At 42.9% G+C, this 20,431-nt stretch overlaps 1 protein-coding gene across 1 annotated transcript in view; it reads right to left on the bottom strand.

The window, feature by feature from the left end:
• Positions 1-950: 950 nt before the first annotated feature.
• Positions 951-20,431, bottom strand: part of LOC144688627 (solute carrier family 12 member 5-like) — a 742,161-nt gene continuing 722,680 nt past the window's right edge. The window contains exons 24-25 of the mRNA XM_078555421.1: positions 15,579-15,712; positions 951-3,552 (exon numbers count right to left, since the gene is read on the bottom strand). Coding sequence (XP_078411547.1) covers positions 3,461-3,552; positions 15,579-15,712 — 226 coding nt within the window. The 3' untranslated portion in view covers positions 951-3,460. The remainder of the gene's footprint in view (positions 3,553-15,578; positions 15,713-20,431) is intronic.

Genomic DNA, 20,431 nt, shown 5'->3' with positions numbered 1-20,431 from the left:
TTCGGTAATTATCCATAAACACTGTTAGTTAGAGGCAAGTAAAATGCCTCTTACAGAAACTGTTAGATAAAATATCCGTGGACAGTATTAAAAGACTGACCAATAAATACCTGCAGATACTGTTAGCCATTGTCGGTTAAAATCCTATAGGTACTGTTGGGAAATGGATAGCACAATTTCTATAGTTACATTTAGAAACCTGTCTGCTCAATCATTAGAAACTGCCCCGTGATGTACCTGTAAACACCATTAGAAGCTGCCCTAATGTACCTGTATGAACAGACCAATAAAAGGCAAGTATTTTAAAATTAAACAGAAAGCTTTCATTTGAACTATGGTAGAGTTCACTCAGCTTGGCAGGGAACCAGGATATTCTTTGACTGACAGGTGACATTCCAGGAAATTCTGAGTTGTTGTATGGATTTTTTTTTAAAAGCTTCGGAGTGATCTGAATTGCATTCACTGTTTAAGAAAATTTGGAGGTTAAATAACACTTTGGTCTACTGATTTGAAATCACGAGAAAAAAATTGGGGATGATTTATCTCGATATCTTAAATCCAATTTGACATTAGCTCTTGCCTCTGTGGTACCCGGACAATGTTGGACGATGGTTCCATGCATACATTGTTGCTTTGCATATTGTCAGGCCTGAATAATTCCTGGTCAGGCTTGCACCATTGCTCTGTTTACCAATAGGACACTACTGCAATGCTTTGTAGCTACGAAGAGCCAGTGATAATTCAGTAATTTTTGCAGGAATTCCAATAAAAGGAATGAGGTAGATTATGTTATGTCTTTCATCGACTTAAAAACAAAATTAGTTAATGATACATTGAAAAATGCAAAGACAACATGAAGGTGATTATCAATGCTGCTGATGTCAGTCAGAAATGTATGAAGTCTAAAAAGGAATAATCATTATACAAAATAAACCAAAGAGCTCCAAATCTTTTCAAGACACAAATTTCATTTTTTTTATTTAACTATTCAAATCATAGACAATAATATGAGGGAACCATTGAATAGTATTTAAGAAAAATATTGAGTTAGCAACTGAAGCATTTTGGTGACTCCTTGTGGCCACAAAATGCATGGCATCATTACTTCAATTCTTTGTCCAACAATGAACATTCAATTATTCTCTTTTGGCAGACACTTCCCCAGTGAAGGAAATACGTTAAAAACAAAATCCTAAATGATGAAAGAGCATCAACTAAAAAAAAATGATTTTTTTCCAAAGGAAAAGAGAAAAGCTAGAAGGTGCTTTGAAAGTTTATGCTATCTGGTGTTTACATGCTTGTCAGATTGTCAACCGAGCACTAACCCTCAGTCTTTAAAATGCCAATCTTTTTCAAATCAATGTGTGTTTGAATGTTTTACATTTATGTTTCTGAATTGCAATGGCAGTTGGTTGTTTTGATCTGAGATCTAAGGTTACACACCTCCCAAGGCCAGAATTTTATTTTCACAATTTGCTATTACTCAAATTTGATTTTTTTGGATTGACTTCTGCAATACTGCAACTCTATTGAACGTGTGTCTGGCTATGGTCAGTCATAGCTTTGCCTTCAGTTTGCCCTGTTTGGATTGGGTTTTGATAGGGTTGGATAGATTCTGATTGGATTTCCCTGATAAAATGCACTGAATAATCAAAAATTAAATATTGCAGATGTCATTTGTAGCAATACATTAAAATGCATACAATATGTACAAAATTATCAAAGGGAAATGCTAACAAGACACAGCTTTTAAATGCTTATGAGCAAGCTGCCAAAGCCATAATTTTCATTTTAATAAATGTCATTTAAATTTTGAAAATCATTTCAGCTGGTTATACAATTGACATCAACTCCAAATCACAAACAACCACATTGATATGTTACAGAAAGAAAAGTGGAAAAATAAACATTTTATAATACGATATATGATACATGCTAATCATGTGCATTTCAGGGTTTTTAATTAATAGAAATAGTTTCCTAGTGGAGATGTTTAATTTCAGAATCTTGTAATAAATGATTGCTTTATAAGTTCCCTAGATTCGCACAGCAACTTGAGTAATATAGCTCAGCCCTTCTTGCAGCTTACAGTAATTTGCTATTTATAGCTTAGTTAGAAAACAACTGTATGTACACAACCTGCAATAATTGAATATCCTTTATTTTTAGGGTCAGTGAAAAATGTTTATCTGTGAAAATATATTCATATTGCTCATAATTATATTTCACCTCAATTTCTTCCAGACAAAAAGTAAGCACAACTTCTTTAAGAAGTCTAAATATGTTAAAAAGGATGTTAATTTTATTTATTGATATTTTTAAATGCATGCTACAAAACATTACGTGTTCTGAAGCAATATTATTAGAGAATGCACACCTCAGCTAATTATGTAACAAATAATGATTGGAGCATTTTCACATCTATTTAACAAGTCCAATTAATCCTTTGATCATTGGGGAACTACGGTCTCACTGAAACAAGCACAAATGTTACTGTCACTCACACATCAAGAGTAATTATTATTGTATTACTAATCTATACAACCAAAACAAACATTAACATAGTGAAATAAAAATAAAGCATTTTGAACATTACATCAGCTAACCCTAGCTTTTGTTCCCCATATTGTGTTTTATGTTATTTCATTTTTACTTTATTTGTATCTAATATACCATAGTCTATCTATTTTACACCTTTTCTTCAACAACTCTACCCCCCACCCCCGAAAAAAATAGATTTATTTTCTGCTTTCATTTGCCCCTGGTTCCCTTTGGAAAGAGAACCCACTTCGAACAGATTAGCCTTGACTTGGATGAAAACCAATTCAAAAGGCCGGTTTTTCAACTGTTTATGGTCTGGATGTTTGGAGATTAACAAGGCTGCATCACAGATGCGAGCATGATGTTCCACTGCGAAATAATGGAGTACCAGCACTGGTCTATTCACAGCCTAACAACCAGACTTTGGAATTATCCACCTGTGACATACCAAGGGTTAAATTGTAATTCATGTATTTTCCAGAAAGTTTTGTCCAGTCATGCAAATGTTGCTGATTTGAGTACGTCGCTATACAGCCTATAACTGTTTCCTTACACCTACAGAGTGTCCATTTACATTAATGATAGTTTTAAAAGTGTTCAGTGACCCTAAATGTTTTCTAATATTGCAACTTGAATGAAAAGTTCCTAGGAAACAAGTGAAGCATAGAAAGGACAACAATAAGCAAAGTCATTTCAGACAAGAAGAAGCTATGTAGGTGAGCATTCCCCTTCCATGTCTGTTCAGTGCTACTTCCTATCCTGTCATCAAAGGGAAACATTTTACAAAAGCTGTTACCAGGAGCTGGATAGGAAGTCTTTGTAGCTGCATGGCAAACACTATACATTGAGAAGAGACTGGGAATCGCTGATAAAAAGCTGAGATGGGTTCATTGCGTGAATATTGGCAGTGGACTGGAGCTCACGAGTAAATGGTGATGACTTCACGGCCCCCGCCACGAACCAACAGCACACGGTCCAGGCCTTCTGTCAACACCTCCAGGAACTCCATGTCTGCAGCATCTGTCAACGAAAACATTTTCAGCCTCGATAAACATCCAGCTGACATTAGAAGACAAAGGTGAAGACATTGAATGGATCAAGACCCCAAGACATATCGACTTGTCTAATGTGGACTGGTCTAATTTAAATAAATGATTATCTATAAACTCGAGTTAATTCACAACTCTGCCGCCTGCATTCTTACTCACATCAAGTTCCACTCAACAATCACCCCCGTACTCACTAACTTATATTTGCTCTCTGTCCGGCCACGCCTTAATTTAAAATTTTTTATCCTTGTTTCCAAATCCATCCATGGCCTCACCCCTCTCTATCTCTTCAATCTTGCCCAGTCCTACAACTCAACCCTTTTGAGATCTCTGCACTCCACTAATCCTGGCTTCTCACTGTACTCTTGGCTATTGGCAGCCACGCTTTCAGATGCCTAGGCCCTAATTTCTAGAATTCCCTCCCTAAGCCTTTCCATCTCTCTATCTCTTTCTTCCTTTAAGACACTCCTTAAAACACCTTCGTGTGAAGTGCTTGGAGGCATTATACTACATTAAAAGGTGCTATATAAATGAAAGTTGTTGTTCTTAACAAAAATTTACTTTTGTCTCCTATAGGCATATAAATGGCAAAAGGTGGTCAAAGGAAGAGTGGGGCCAATAAAAGACCAAAAAGGGGATTTAAGCATGGAGGCAGTGGGCATGACTGAGGTATTAAATGAATACTTTGCATCTTTCTTTACCCAGGAAGAGGATCTGCATAGCCAAGGTAAAAGAGGAGGTAATTCAGACACGTGAAAGATTTAAAATTGACAAGGAGGAAGTATGGATAGGAAAGCCAGCATAGATTTGTTAATGGGAAATCATGGTTAGCTTGAATTTTTTGATGAGGTTTCGGGGAGGGTTGATGAAGGTAATGCTGCTGACGTGGTATACTTGGACTTCCAAAAGGCATTTGATACAGTGCTGCACAACATACTTGTGAGTAAAGTTGGAGCTCATGGAATAAAAGCAACAGTGGCAATATGGACAGAAAGTGGCAGAGTGACAGGAAACAGAGAGCAGTTAGTGGATGTTTCTCTGGCTGGAGGGACATTTATAGTGGAGTTCCCCAGGATTGGTGTGGGAACCCCTGCTCTTCTTAATATATATTAATGACCTAGACATTGGTGTACAGGGCACAATTTCAAAATTTATGGATGATACAAAATTTGTAAGTATTATGAACTGTGTAGAACAGTGATAGCGTAGGACTTCAAAAGAACGCAGAGATAAAAACAAAAAACTACTGCGGATGCTGGAAATCCAAAACAAAAACAGAATTACCTGGAAAAACTCAGCAGGTCTGGCAGCATCGGTGGAGAAGAAAAGAGTTGACGTTTCGAGTCCACATGACCCTTCAACAGAACTGAGTGTAGTTAGGAGAGGGGTGAAATATAGGCTGGTTTAAGGTGGGGGGGGCGGGGGGAGAGAGAAGTTGAGGGTGGGGTGGTTGTAGGGACAAGCAAGCAGTGATAGGAGCAGATAATCAAAAGATGTCACAGACAAAAGGATCAAAGAGGTGTTGAAGGTGGTGATATTATCTAAGAAAAGTGCTAATTAAGAATGGATGGCAGGACACTCAAGGTACAGCTCTAGTGGGGGTGGGGTGGAAAGACTGACAAGGTATTAGTTGTAGATTTAAAATAATGGAAATAGGTGGGAAAAGAAAAATCTATATAAATTATTGAAAGAAACAAAAGGGAGGGGGAAGAAACGGGGTGGGGATGGGGGGAGGGAGTTTAAGATCTAAAGTTGCTGAATTCAATATTCAGACCGGAAGGCTGTAAAGTGCCTAGTCGGAAGATGAGGTGCTGTTCCTCCAGTTTGCGTTGGGCTTCACTGGAACTTGTCTGTCCTTGGCTTGCTGCATTGTTCCAGTGAAGCCCAACGCAAACTGGAGGAACAGCACCTCATCTTCCGACTAGGCACTTTACAGCCTTCCGGGCTGAATATTGAATTCAACAACTTTAGATCTTAAACTCCCTCCCCCCATCCCCACCCTGTTTCTTCCCCCTCCCTTTTGTTTTTTTCAATAATTTATATAGATTTTTCTTTTCCCACCTATTTCCATTATTTTTAAATCTACAACTAATACCTTGTCAGTCTTTCCACCCCACCCCCACTAGAGCTGTACCTTGAGTGTCCTGCCATCCATTCTTAATTAGCACTTTTCTTAGATAATATCACCACCTTCAACACCTCTTTGATCCTTTTGTCTGTGACATCTTTTGATTATCTGCTCCTATCACTGCTTGCTTGTCCCTACAACCACCCCACCCTCAACTTCTCTCTCCCCCCGCCCCCCACCTTAAACCAGCCTATATTTCACCCCTCTCCTAACTACACTCAGTTCTGTTGAAGGGTCATGTGGACTCGAAACGTCAACTCTTTTCTTCTCCACCGATGCTGCCAGACCTGCTGAATTTTTCCAAGTAATTCTGTTTTTGTTTTTAAAAGAACGCAGTCAGGTTGATGGAATGGGTGGATAAATGGCAGATGAAATTTACAGCAGAGAAGTGTGAAGTGATTAACTTTGGTAGGAAAAATGTGGAGAGACAACATAAAATAAAGAGTACAATTCTAAAAGGGGTGCAGGAGCACAGGGACCTGGGTGTTTATCTGCATAAATCATTGACCTTGGCTGGACAAATTGAGAGAGCAGGTAATAAAACATACAGCATTCTAGGCGTTATTAATAGGGGAACAGGGTACAAAAGCAAGGAAGTTATGTTGCACTTGTATAAAACACTGATTCTGTCTCAACTGGATTAATGTGTCCAGTTCTGGAAGCCATCTTTAAGAAGGATGTGAGTGCATTCGAGAGAATGCAGAAAGGATTCACGAGAATGGTTTCAGGGATGAGGAACTTCAGTTACACAGAAAGATTGGAGAAGTTGGGATTGTAGTGCTTGGCGAAGAGAAGGGTGAAAGGAAATTTGATAGAAGTATACAAAATCATGAGGGGTCTGAACAGAGTAGGTAGTGAAAAACTGTTCCCATTGGTGGAAGGACCGAGAAGAAGAGGGCACATATTAAAGGTATTTATGGCAAAAGAAGCAATGGTGACATGAGGGAAACCTGCTACGCAGTGTATGGTTAGGGTCTGGAATGCACTGCCTTAGGCTGTGGTGGAGGCAGGTTCAATTGAGGCACCAAAGAGGACATTGGATTATTATCTGAAAAGGAAGATTATGCAGGGCCACGGGGAGAAGGTGGGTGAGTGACATGATGAGTTGCTCCTTTGGAGAGCCAGCAGTGACACGATGGGCGAAATGGCCTCCTTCTGTGCTGTATTCATTCTGTGATTCTGTTGTGTCTCTCAAGGATTGAAAACATCAAATACAGAACTAGTTAAACAGAATTTTCCTTGCTTCTCAGTCTAATACAAATGAGCACTGAGAATATTCCTTGCTGTTTCTTTTCCCACATCCCTGCTAGCAAAATAATCTCCCATCTATATTCATTTTCCTAATTCAGGCAGCAATTTCTACCCTGACTGCACTGCACTTAAAACTATCTTTATTTAAATTCTACAAGCATAACCACTTTCTTGTGAGATAAAACTGTGGTCACAATTAAATTATTAACAATTTTAGCAGCATTTTTATTGCGACCCATGACTAGTTTATTGGTAATTTCTGCAGCATTTTTACTGTGACCACAAATTGTTGGCAATTTCTGCAGTATTTGTACTGCAGTCACTTCTAGTTTATTAGCAGCCCCTGCAGTATTTTCACTGCAGTCACGATTAGTTTATTGGTAATTCCTGCAGTATTTTTTACTGCAATCACAATTAATTCATTGGCAATTTCTGCAGTATTTTCATTGTAGTCACGACTAGTTTATTGGTAATTCCTGCAGTATTTTTTACTGCAATCACAATTAATTCATTGGCAATTTCTGCAGTATTTTCACTGCAGTCACTTCTAATTTATTAGGACCCCCTGCAGTATTTGTACTGTGATCATGATTTATTTATTGGAATGCCCTGAAATACTTCTAATGTGCACTTTGTGTACTATTTCCCCCCTTCTCTTTTTATTAAATATACACTAGTCAATCTCCTGTGGCTTTGCACATGAGTCAGAGAATAGTGTCATTCTCTAATCCATTTTCTGCTGTCTTTACGTTATTATTTTTCTCTCAGTCTTTCTGTCTCTACTTGTGTCTCCTTCCTTCACTACAATTGTCTCTCTCCTCTTTTTGTCTGCTTCTCTCCCCAGAAGGTCTAATTTGCTTCTCCTGTTTTATTCTCTCCTTGTAGGTGGGAGATGGTGAGTGGTACATTATTCCTTGATGGGGAAAGAAGCCACCAACAGTTCCAGCTTGCTTGGGGTGAGGGATGATTGCTGTGAATATCTCTCAGAAGCTCCCTTCCCATTCCCACCCCAGCCATTGCATACCTACCCACCCCCTCACTTTCTTCTGAAGGTTTTGACTTATGTTAAGGTATATGATGTTAGCAGTAGTTCAGAACCTTGCACAAGCTGAATCTACTTCATGTCTGAGCCTAGAGAATGGGATACTTAATATTGAGGATGCATCACAACTGAGTTCCATCCTTACTTGCAGATCATCCTATTTAAATTTTGCCATACCCTCATTTCTAATGTATGGATGGGCAAATACTTTGAAGGGCAATAATAAAATTGAGCCAGGTGGTTTCATATAAGAACAATCCTGCAGCTCAAATGCTCAGGTCTGGACAGTAAATCTTTCACCACTTACTCAGCCCACTGCATTATATATTCAGAAGTTACATTTTTTTGCATTGTGTTTTGAGCTTTTATTTTTCATTGGGATTTTAGGGGATGTGGGTGTCACTGGCAAGGCCAGCATTTGTTGCCCATCCCTAGTAGCCCTTGAACTGAGTGGCTTCCTGGGCCATTTCAGAGGGTAGTTTTCAGGGTCTCAGATAGGCGCTTCTGTCGTCGTGAAAGAGACACCAGGATAGTATGTTGCCTCCCTGGTGCCAGGGTCCAGGATGTCTCTGATCAGGTACGGGACATTCTGAAGGGGGAGGGAGAACAGCCAGAGGTTATGGTACACATTGGTACTAACGACATAGGCAGGAAGAGTGATTTCAGGGAGTTAGGCAGAAAGTTATAAAACAGGACCTCTAGGGTTGTAATCTCAGGATTACTCCCTGTGCCACGTGCCAGTGAGGCTAGAAATAGGAAGATAGTCCAGCTGAACACGTGGCTGAACAGATGGTGTAGGAGGGAGGGTTTCCCATATCTGGATCAGTGGGATCTCTTCCGGGGCAGGTGGGACCTGTATAAGAAGGACGGGTTGCATCTAAACTGGAGGGGCACCAATATCCTGGCTGCGAGGTTTGCTAGTGTCACATGGGAGGGTTTAAACTAGTATGGCAGGGGGGTGGGAACCAGAGCAATAGGTCAGCAGGTGAAATAAATGGCTGGGAACCAGTGAATATGGCCAGTAGGACTAAGAGGAAGAACAGGCAGGGAGCAATTACTGAACACAGTGGGACTGGGGGTCTGAAATGCATTTGTTTCAAAGCGAGAAGTATAACAGGCAAGGCAGTTGAACTTAGAGCTTGGATTAGTACTTGGAACAATGATGTTATTGCTATTACAGAGACTTGGTTGAAGGATGGATAGGATTGGCAGATAAACGTTCCAGGATTTAGATGTTTCAGGCAGGATAGAGAGGGATGTAGAAGAGGTGGAGGAGTTGCACTGCTGGTTAAGGGGAATATCACAGCTGTACGACAGGAGGACACCTCGGTGGGCTCATGCAGCGAGGCAATATGGGTAGAGCTCCGGAATAGGAAGGGTGCAGTCACACTGTTGGGGGTCTACTATAGGCCTCCCAATTGCTGGCGGGAGATTGAGGAACAGTTATGTAGGCAGATTTTGGAAAGATGTAAAAGCAATAGGGTTGTTGTGGCGGGTGATTTTAACTTTCCCTATATTGACTGGGAATCACTTAGTGCTAGGGGTTTGGATGGTGCAGAATTTGTAAGGTGCATCCAGGAGGGCTTCCTGAGACAATATGTCCAACTAGGGAAGGGGCAATACTGGACCTGGTATTAGTGAATGAACCCGGCCAAGTGGTCAAAGTTTCAGTAAGGGAGCATTTCGGGAAAAGTGACCATAATTCAGTAAGTTTCAAGGTACTGGTGGATAAGGATAACAGGAGTCCTTGGGTTAAGGTGCTTAATTGGGGGAAGGCTAATTATAACAATATTAGGCAGGAACTGAGGAATCTGGACTGGAGGCAGATGTTTGAGGGCAAATCAACAACTGACATGTGGGGGTCTTTCAAACGTCAGTTGATAAGAATTCAGGACCGGCATGTTCCTGCGAGGATGAAGGATAAGCATGGCAAGTTTCAAGAACCTTGGATAACGAAGGATATTGTGAGATTAGTCAAAAAGAAAAGGGAAGCATTCGTAAGGGCTAGAAGGCTGGGAACAGATGAAGCCCGTGGAGAATATAAAGAAAGGGGAAGAAACTTAAACAAGGAGTCAGGCGGGCTAAAAGGGGTCATGAAAAGTCACTCGCAACCAGGATTAAGGAAAATCCCAAGGCCTTTTATACATATGTAAAAAGCAAGAGGGTAGCCAGGGAAAGGGTAGGCCCACTCAGGGACAGAGGTGGGAATCTGTGTGTGGAGCCAGAAGAAATGGGAGAGATACTAAATGAATACTTCTCATCAGTATTCACCAAAGAGAAGGACTTAGCGGTCGATTTGTCTAAGGAAGAGTGTGTAGATAGCCTGGATCATGTTGAGATCAAAAAAGAGGAGGTGTTAGGTGTCTTGAAGAATATTAAGGTGTATAAGTCTCCAGGGCCAGATGGGATCTACCCCAGAGTACTGAGGGAGGCAAGGGAGGAGATTGCTGGGGCCTTGACAGAAATCTTTGTATCCTCACTGGCTATGGGTGAGGTGTCAGAGGACTGGAGAATGGCCAATGTTGTTCCATTGTTTAAGAAGGGTAGCAGGGATAATCCAGGAAATTACAGGCGGGTGAGCCTTATGTCAGTGATAGGGAAATTATTGGAGAAGATTCTTCGTGACAAGATTTACTACCATTTGGAAGCAAATGGGCGTATTAGTGAGAAGTAGCATGGTTTTGTGAAGGGGAGGTCGTGTCTCACTAACTTGATCAAGTTTTTCGAGGAAGTGACAAAGATGATCGACGATGGAAGGGCAGTGGATGTTATATAAATGGATTTCAGTAAGGCCTTTGACAAGGTCCCTCATGGCAGACTGGTACAGAAGGTAAAGTCGCATGGGATCAGAGGTGAGCTGGCAAGATGGATACAGAATTGGCTTGGTCATAGAAGACAGAGGGTAGCAATGGATGGGTGCTTTTCTGAATGGAGAGCTGTGACTAGTGGAGTTCCGCAGGGATCAGTGCTGGGACCTTTGCTGTTTGTCGTATACATAAATGATTGGGAGGAAAATGTAACTGGGCCAATTAGTAAGTTTGCAGACGACACTAAGGTTGGTGGAGTTGCAGATAGTGAAGAAGATTGTCAAAGGATACAATGGGATATAGATCGGTTGTAGACTTGGGCGGAGAAATGGCAGATGAAGTTTAATCCGGACAAATGCGAGGTAATGCATTTTGGAAGGTCTAATACAGGCAGGAATTATACAGTAAATGGCAGAACCCTTAAGTGCATCGACGGGCAGAGGGATCTAGGTGTTCAGGTCCACAGGTCACTGAAATTGGCAACGCAGGTGGATAAGGTAATCAGGAAGGCATATGGCATGCTTGCCTTCATTGGCAGGGGTATTGAGTATAAAAGCTGGGAAGTCATGCTGCAGCTGTATAGAACCTTAGTTTAGCCACACTTGGAATATTGCATGCAATTCTGGTCGCCACATTACCAGAAGCATATGGAGGCACTGGAGAGGGTGCAGAGGAGGTTTACCAGAATGCTGCCTGGTCTGGAGGTTATTAGCTATGAGGAGAGGTTGGAGAAACTCGGATTGTTCTCACTAGAGCGACGGAGATTGAGGGGTGACTTGATAGAAGTTTACAGAATTATGAGTGGCATGGACAGTGTAGATAGTCAGAAGCTTTTTCCCAGGGTGGAAGAGTCAATTACTAGGGGACATAGATTTAAGGTGAGAGGAGAAAACTATAGAGGACATGTGCGGGGCAAGTTTTTTATGCAGAGGGTAGTGAGTGTCTGGAATTCACTGCCAGAGGAGGTGGTGGGGCACTGGCATCAATATTGGAACAGGAGGGATCTGTACCGTTGGGACGGTCTCCACCTGAACCAATCTGGGACCAATGTTCTAGCGAAAAGGGTAAACAGGGTGGTCAACAAGACTTTAAACTAGAAAGTGGGGGGGGTGGGGGGGGGGGGGGGGGTGGGTGGAGAGTGAAAGGTAATACTCCAAGAAGTATGACTAATGGGAAACAAAGCAGCAGGTTAGGTTGTGGGGGGGGGTGGATTCAACTTCATGGAAAATTATGAAAAAACTGAAAAGAAAGGAGAGCCCAGGAGAGGCTATTAAAATCTCCAGAACACAAAATAGGACAGAGTGTTTGGAAAGGGCTAGGAATCTAACTTCAAGCACATCAGATAAAGGGATGACAATGAGAAAGTGGATGGGAAATACAGGACTGAAGGTGTTGTATCTGAATGCACACAGTATACGAAATAAGGTAAATGAGCTTGTGGCGCAGATTGAAATTGGCAGGTATGATGTGGTGGGCATCACGGAGACATGGCTGCAAGGGGATCAGAACTGGGAGCTAAATATCCAAGGATATACATCCTATGGAAAAGATAGGCAGGTTGGCAGAGGGGGTGGGGTTGCTTTGTTAGTAAGAAATGAAATTAAATCGATAGCAAGAAATGATGTAGGGTCAGATGATGTAGAATCTGTGTGGGTAGAGTTGAGAAACGGCAAAGGTTAAAAAAACCATAATGGGAGTTATGTACAGGCCTCCGAACAGTAGTCAGGATGTGGGGCACAAGATACACCAGGAGATAGAAAAGGTGTGTAAGAAAGGCAAGGTTACAGTGATAATGGGGGATTTCAATATGCAGGTAGACTGGGAAAATCAGGTTGGTAGTGGATCCCAAGAAAAGGAATTTGTGGAATGTCTACGAGATGGCTTTTTGGAGCAGCTTGTGGTGGAGCCCACGAGGGAACAAGCAATTCTAGATTTAGTGATGTGTAATGAGGCAGATTTGATAAGGGAGCTTAAGGTGAAGGAACCCTTAGGAGGAAGTGACCATAATATGATAGAATTTACCCTGCAATTTGAGAGGAAAAAGCTGGAATCAGATGTAACGGTATTACAGTTGAATAAAGGCAACTACAGAGGCATGAGGGAGGAGCTGGCCAGAATTGACTGGGAGATGAGCCTAGCAGGAAAGACAGTGGAACAGCAATGGCAGGAGTTTCTGGTAGTAACTTGGGACACACAATAAAAATTAATCCCTAGGAAGAAGAAGCATACTAAAGGGAGGACGAGGCAACCATGGCTGACAAGGGAAGTCAGGGATAGCATAAAAGCTAAAGAGAAAGCATACAATGCGGCAAAGACCAATTCGAAACCAGGGGATTGGGAAGCCTACAAAGACCAACAGAGGACAACTAAAAAAGAAATAAGGAGGGAGAAGATTAAATATGAGGGTAAACTAGCCAGTAATATAAAAGAAGATTGCAAGAGTTTTTTAGATATACAAAGGGTAAGAGAGAGGCAAAAGTGGACATTGGGCCGCTGGAAAATGACGCTGGAGAAGTAGTAGTAGGGAACAAAGAAATGGCGGAGGTACTGAATAGGTACTTTGCGTCAGTCTTCACAGTGGAAGACACGAGTGACATCCCCAAATTTCAAGAGAGTCGGGGGGGCAGAGGTGAGTATGGTGGCCATTACCAAGGAGAAGGTGCTAGGAAAACTGAAAGGTCTGAAGGTGGATAAATCACCTGGACCAGATGGATTACACACCAGAGTTCTGAAGGAGATAGCTGAAGAGATAGTGGAGGCGTTAGTGGTGATCTTTCAGGAATCACTGGAGTCAGGGAGGGTCCCAGAGGACTGGAAAATCGTTAATGTAACCCCCCTGTTTAAGAAGGGAGTGAGGCAAAAGACGGGAAATTACAGGCCGATTAGCCTGACCTCGTTCGTTGGTAAGATTTTAGAGTCCATTATTAAGGATGAGATTTCAGAACACTTGGAAGTGCATGGTAAAATCGGGCAAAGTCAGCATGGTTTCATCAAGGGGAGCTCATGCCTGACAAATCTGTTAGAATTCTTTGAGGAGGTAACGAGTAGGTTAGACAAAGGAGAGCCAATGGATGTTATCTACTTGGACTTCCAGAAGGCCTTTGACAAGGTGCCGCACAGGAGGCTGCTCAGTAAGATAACAGCCCATGGTGTTAGAGGCAAGGTATTAGCATGGATAGAAGATTGGCTGTCTGGCAGGAGGCAGAGAGTGGGGATAAGGGGGTCCTTCTCACGATGGCGGCCGGTGACTAGTGGAGTTCCGCAGGGGTCAGTTTTGGGACCACAACTTTTCACTTTATACATTAATGATCTAGATAAAGGAACTGAGGGCATCCTGGCTAAGTTTGCAGATGATACAAAGATAGGTGGAGGGACATGTAGTATTGAGGAGGCTGCAGAAGGATCTGGACAGGTTAGGAGAATGGGCAAAGAAATGGCAGAGGGAATACAACGTGGGGATGTATGAGGTCATGCACTTTAGTAGGAAGAATAGAGACATGGGCTATTTTCTAAATAGGGAGAGAATTCAGAAATCTGGAGTGCAAAGGGACTTGGGAGTCCTAGTCCAGGATTCTCTTAAGGTTAACTTGCAGGTTGAGTCGGTAATTAGGAAGGCAAATGCAATGTTGGCATTTATTTCGAGAGGACTAGAATATCAAAGCAGGGATGTGCTGCTGAGGCTTTATAAGGCTCTGGTCAGACCACATTTAGAATATTGTGAGCAATTTTGGGCCCCGTATCTCAGGAAGGATGTGCTGGCCCTGGAGAGGGTCCAGAGGAGGTTCACGAGAATGATCCCAGGAATGAAAGGCTTAACATATGAGGAACGTTTGAGGACTCTGGGTCTATACTCGATGGAGTTTAGAAGGATGAGGGGGGATCTGATTGAAACTTACAGAATACTGAAAGGCCTGGATAGAGTGGACATGGGGAAGATGTTTCCATTAGTAGGAGAGACTGGGACCCGAGGGCACAGCCTCAGAGTAAAGGGAAGACCTTTTAGATGAGGAGAAACTTCTTTAGCCAGAGATTGGTGAATCTATGGAATTCATTGCCACAGAAGGCTGTGGAGGCCAGGTCATTGAGTGTATTTAAGACCGAGATAGATAGGTTCTTGATTGGTAAGCGGATCAAAGGTTACGGGGAGAAGGCGGGAGAATGGGGTTGAGAAACTTATCAGCCATGATTGAATGGCGGAGCAAACTCGATGGGCAGATTGGTCTAATTTCTGCTCCTATGTCTTATGGTCTTATGGTGGAAGCAGGTACGATAGTGGTGTTTAAGAGGCAGCTTGACAAATACATGAATAGAATGGGAATAGAGGGATATGGACTCCGGAAGTGCAAAATGTTTTAGTTGACGGGCAATATGATCGGCGCAGGCTCGGAGGGCCGAAGGGCCTGTTCCTGTGCTGTACTTTTCTTTGTTCTTTGTTCTTAACAGTCAACCACATTGGGTCTGGAGTCACATGTAGGCTACACCAGCAGGTTTCCTTCCCTAAAGTGAACCATTTGGGCTTTTACAACAATTGTTGATGTTTCATGGTCACCATTACTGAGGCTAACTTTTAATTCTATATTTATTAATTAAATTTAAACCCCAACAGCTGCTATGGTGGGATTTGAACCCATGTCCATAGACCATTAAGCTAGGCCTCTAGATTCCCGACACTACCGCTATGCTACCACTTCCTCCAACCACTTAGTTGATGAGTAGGCCTTGATATTGCATAATAGTTCCTCCTCCTTAGGAAAGGATACAGTTTTCATCTCCATTCCGATTTTTCGGAGGTCCCGGCATGTTGAGCAGGACCAGCTTTGCTTCTTGGGACTTTTTCACAATGACTTCATTCAGTTTGACTGCAGTGTGCATCCGCCGGACATTTGATTGATTTCTGATTAACAGACAAAGCCATTATCACTTGCAGTGTGAATCGTTAAACTGTTAAAATGTGCATGAAATACTTTCCTGCACAAAGAGACACACAAACTGACACACTTGCGTGCAGGGAGAAAAACTGGTAAAAAAAAATAATCGATCGATAAACTGCATCTGCATTTTGTGATAAGAAGACTGCCACCTTTTGTTAAAGAAGTGAAATTAAATTAAATATTGTGTCAGGCTCATTACGTGGCAGTGCAACAATCAACTTTCAGTAAAATGGAGACACAGCACCAAAATCAGCAGGTTTAATATCTTCAGCCTGGTGCGTTGCTGCACATTCACCAAGATAATGTATATGCTATCTAAAAAAAACTATTGTATTTAATTTATAAAATAGTGCAACAAATTGTTATCTCACTGCTCTGACTTCCATAGCTGCATCACAAAGTAAAATTCTATACACAGTAAACATAATTGTTTTTAATACACAGCCTCCACCTAATACTCGAAAAGTATGAAGCTGTCTTAGAAGTCTAAAACAAAATTCTCCTTACGAACATTGCAACATCTCCCCAGGGATAGACAGGCCAATACCAGAGGGTGATTGGAGTATGCACTCTACCTCACAGAATGTTATAGTGCAGGACAAGATCATTTAGCCCATTGTGCAAGAGCTATTTAATTAGTCCCACTCCCCTGCTCTTTCCCCAAAGCCCTGCATCTTTTTCTCTTCATGTATTTAGCCAAGTTCCTTTTAAAAGTTACCATTAAATCTGCTTCCACTAACCTTTCAGGCAATATATTCTAGATAATGACACTCACTTTGTAAATCTAATTTTTCTCATGTTGCCTCTGGTTCTATAGTCAATTATCTGTTCCAAAGCACCAAGAGTGACCCAAATTACTGGTGTTTTGGACTGCTCTTTGTGGTCTTATAAAAGAACTCCCTCGACAACAAAATATCTCAAGTGTGTAACACAGCTATACAAGTAGATGCAACTGTGCCGATAGACTGTGCTAATTGTTACGATATCCGTAGAGATAACATTTAAAAAGAAATTTGAACTTCCAGTTAATAGCTGAATGGACGATACAGCAACATTTCCCATTTTAAGATGTTTACTGTAACAAACAGATTAAAAGCATTATCGACTAAATACTATTTTTGTAGGCAATGTGATGCAGAATAACGCCAACAGTGGGGGCACAATCGCCATACCAGCTGTTGTAGTTCATGGAGGCCCTGCCTCTTTGCCTTGCCCCATGCTTGTGGAGTGATGTCCCACAGCTACGAGTGGCCAAGAGTCTTTCTCTGATGGGGAGAGATATCTATTCTCCTTTGGGACTATGACTAGATGTATTTTTGTAGGCAACTTATACTCTCAACGATAGAGTAGAACTTATAACACAAACGAGAAAACACACTATCAGGTATACATTACACTGTCCTGAAAGTAGACCTTAAATTCTTCCAAAATTAGTCCAAAATGATTCTTAGATCCTGAAGATTTACTTCCAACCTTTCATTTCTTAACCAGGAAGCTTTTAACTCCAGAGCTGTCTTTCATAGTGAAACTTTTTTTGGAGACTTCTCCCTCTAGCTAAAGCTAGGCAAATCTTCCAGCCTTGTTTTAATATAAAAATTGCTAATGGGCATAACCATCTCAAGAATCCAGACAAAGGAACATACTGCCTTTGTCCAAGCCAAAGTGAGAAGTGGCAATATCACAAGATCCTCCCCCCCATTACCCCCCTCAAGCTGGTGAAACTTGTAATATTGTCTTGTGGAGCAGAAAAGCTCAGACTGCTATCTTCCAACAACCAAGCAGCAGCAGAACCAGAGCTCTGTCCAGGTTTTGAAACACCTGCACCCCATCTACATTGTTTCCACCGGAACTTCTGAACTCCTGTACCGGTGCCTACAAGACTAATTCACCTCTCTGTGCCCATCTCATCATGATAATCATCTCCACTGGAAAAGTGAATTATCCAACATCAGTCTCCAGCCTGCTGACTCTGCGAAAGAATACATCATTGGACTTTTGATTCTGGACTCTGGACTCACGTGAAACAGTAATTATTAATTCTGTGGTCCTTGCCATGTACTTCTTTATTTCTCTATCTCTCTCTTTTTGTATGAATGTACTGGGGGCTATGTAGCGACACCCCCACCCCCCGTATATTTATATATATATATATATATATATAAAGGGGAAAATCAAAAATCAAAAACACCTTTCTGCTTATGGCCAGGTAGGGAGAGGAAAATCAGGACTGTTTAAATTAAATGCCCTCCTGTCCATAACACCAATCCAAACACAACCTCCCACCCCAATTCTTGTATGGTGAACCATAGTGTCTTGCTGCCTATAGCTGCTCCCCCTCTCCTAGAAACCTTGTCTGTTTATTTTCAGGGGTATCTAATAAACTCCTCCCCTCTCAAAGCCCATTTCCATGGTAACATGAATCACATGGGCCTTGTATCCAGATAGAAAGGCTGATTAGCTATCTTTGAGAACTCAACTCTCTTTCATTTTGAAATTAAATGGTTACTTTAAAGCACAACTATTTAAACCTAACATTCTCAATAGCTTTCTGAGACTTTGGAGCCTCCAAGTTTAACCACTATTTGCACACAGGCTGCGGCTATTGTCTCCAAATGTAAACATCATGCACCTTCTTCCCAGTAAAAAAACTGCACCCTGTTTAATCTCTAACATTAAACCACCTAGGCTTCGGTCAGGCAGACTTCAGAAGAGGTTACATCACCTCCTTCATTTCACCTTAAATTGGACACACAGGGCGGAATCATCCCAGATTTACGCTAAGTGCAGTAGCGGGCAGGAAAAAGGATTTTTTACCTGTTGGCCGCAATGGCAGCTTTTCGCCCCATATCGTACCAATCTTGCCTCATTAATCATGCATTCCTGGGAAACATGCCAGGTTGCTGGTGAGGCATCATCTTAATCGCTTGCCCCACCATCACATCAAGCCTTCAGTAAACCGGGTGCCATATTTAAATGCCGTCCATGCAAAGAGCTAGCATTCTTCCAGGGATAGGAAACTGCCGTGAACTGATGGCTGCCAAAGGGAGGAAACATGCTGGTCCCAGATTTAGTGACGCCTCCCTTGAGCACCTACTGGACACAGTGGAGGTCCGCTGTGATGTCCTCTACCCCAGCTCTGGGCGAAGACCAGCAAGCAAGGTCACCAATCCAGCATGGGAGGCGGTGGCAGCGGTGGCCAGTGCCACCACTCTGAAAAAGAGGACAGCTACCCAGTGCTGAAAGAGGATTAATGGTCTCCTCCGTTCTGCCAGGGTAAGTCACTCTTCTCTTCACTCTCAACTCACACACACTCAAACGAATCATGCATTCACAGGAATCTCATGCCTCAACGGACAACACCACTAACTCTCACACACGCCCTTACATCTCCATCAGGCTCATTCCTCTCAAGCTCATGTTCTCATCCTGTCCATGACTCCGCTCACCACACAAACATTCCAGGCAGTGCCATGTGTCCTGCTCACACTCTCTCCATCTGTTTTCATGCAGAAGAAGCTGGCTCACATTAACAGACAGAGGTCCCAGACTGGGGGTGGAGTGCCGAATATTAGACCCCTCACTCACTTTGAGGAGCGTTCCATTTTGCTGGCTGGTGGGGACGTGGATTGTGCCTCTGGAGACGGTGAGGTCGGCGGCGAACGCCCACATAAAGATCCCGCACCTCTCTCAATGCAACTTTGAGTGCTCTCTCTCCTGCTTTTGACTCTGCTGATATGCACTATTTATCTCTACTTTGGTTCACAGGGAGCTCTGCCAAGTGACTGACATCCTCAGCCAGCCAGTCCCTCAGCTCCATCCACGTCCTCACCTCCAGCCAAAAGGACACCTCCTCCATTGAAAAGCTGCAGCCTGGAAGACCCGTCACAGCGCTTACCCACACCCTCCACCAGCGCAGAGACACACACCTTGGTGGGACCTAGATCTAGAGCAGGCTTGGGTTCACAATCTGGTGGACACCGCACAGGCATGTGTCCGCAGCAGGATTCAACCGAGCTCCCTGGCACTCGGAGCACTGCTGGGGAAGAGGCATCCGTGAGGTCCGAGACAGATGATGAGCCTCTAGATTCGGCTTTCTACCTCATTGTGGAAAGTCAGCAGAACCGGGTGGGGGGTAGTGTGTCACACAGAGTTGTTGGAAGCCCTCAACAGAGTGGTACGCAAGTCAGAGGAATGCATCCGCCTGCTCTCTGATGAAGTGGCGCCCACATATGCATGTATGGAGGTCTCCATGGGGAGGATGGCAGGTGCCATGGAGACCCTGGTCCAGCAGAATGCAGAGATGCACACAGACCTGCAATCCGTCATGGTAGCCATGTGGCAATGTGAGAGGGAAGCAGGGCACGTTGACATCCTCCAGGTGCTCCTTGCCCTCAAGGAGTCAGGCCGGGGCCCCTCGGCATCCGAAGGGAGGAGAAGCAGCAGCTGGACACCTGTGGGTCATCTTCTCAGGAATCTCAGAGACTGTCCTCTCTCCCCAAGTCCCCGTTGCATGTGACCCCCTCATCCTTGTCCTCTGTCACTGCAAAGGGAGCAGCTGGCCCACAGGAGGACAGCCAAAGCAAGCCGGGGCCCTCAAAGCCTCGGCTGTCCAGAGGACGCAGACCAAAATCGTCAGAGGCTTTTGGAGACAACAGGGCCAACCTTTGAACAGGCTCCACCCC

This window comes from Cetorhinus maximus, chromosome 13 (genome assembly GCF_964194155.1).
Source record: "Cetorhinus maximus chromosome 13, sCetMax3.hap1.1, whole genome shotgun sequence".
NCBI lineage: Eukaryota > Metazoa > Chordata > Chondrichthyes > Lamniformes > Cetorhinidae > Cetorhinus > Cetorhinus maximus.
This window is presented reverse-complemented; position numbering and strand designations above follow the sequence as displayed.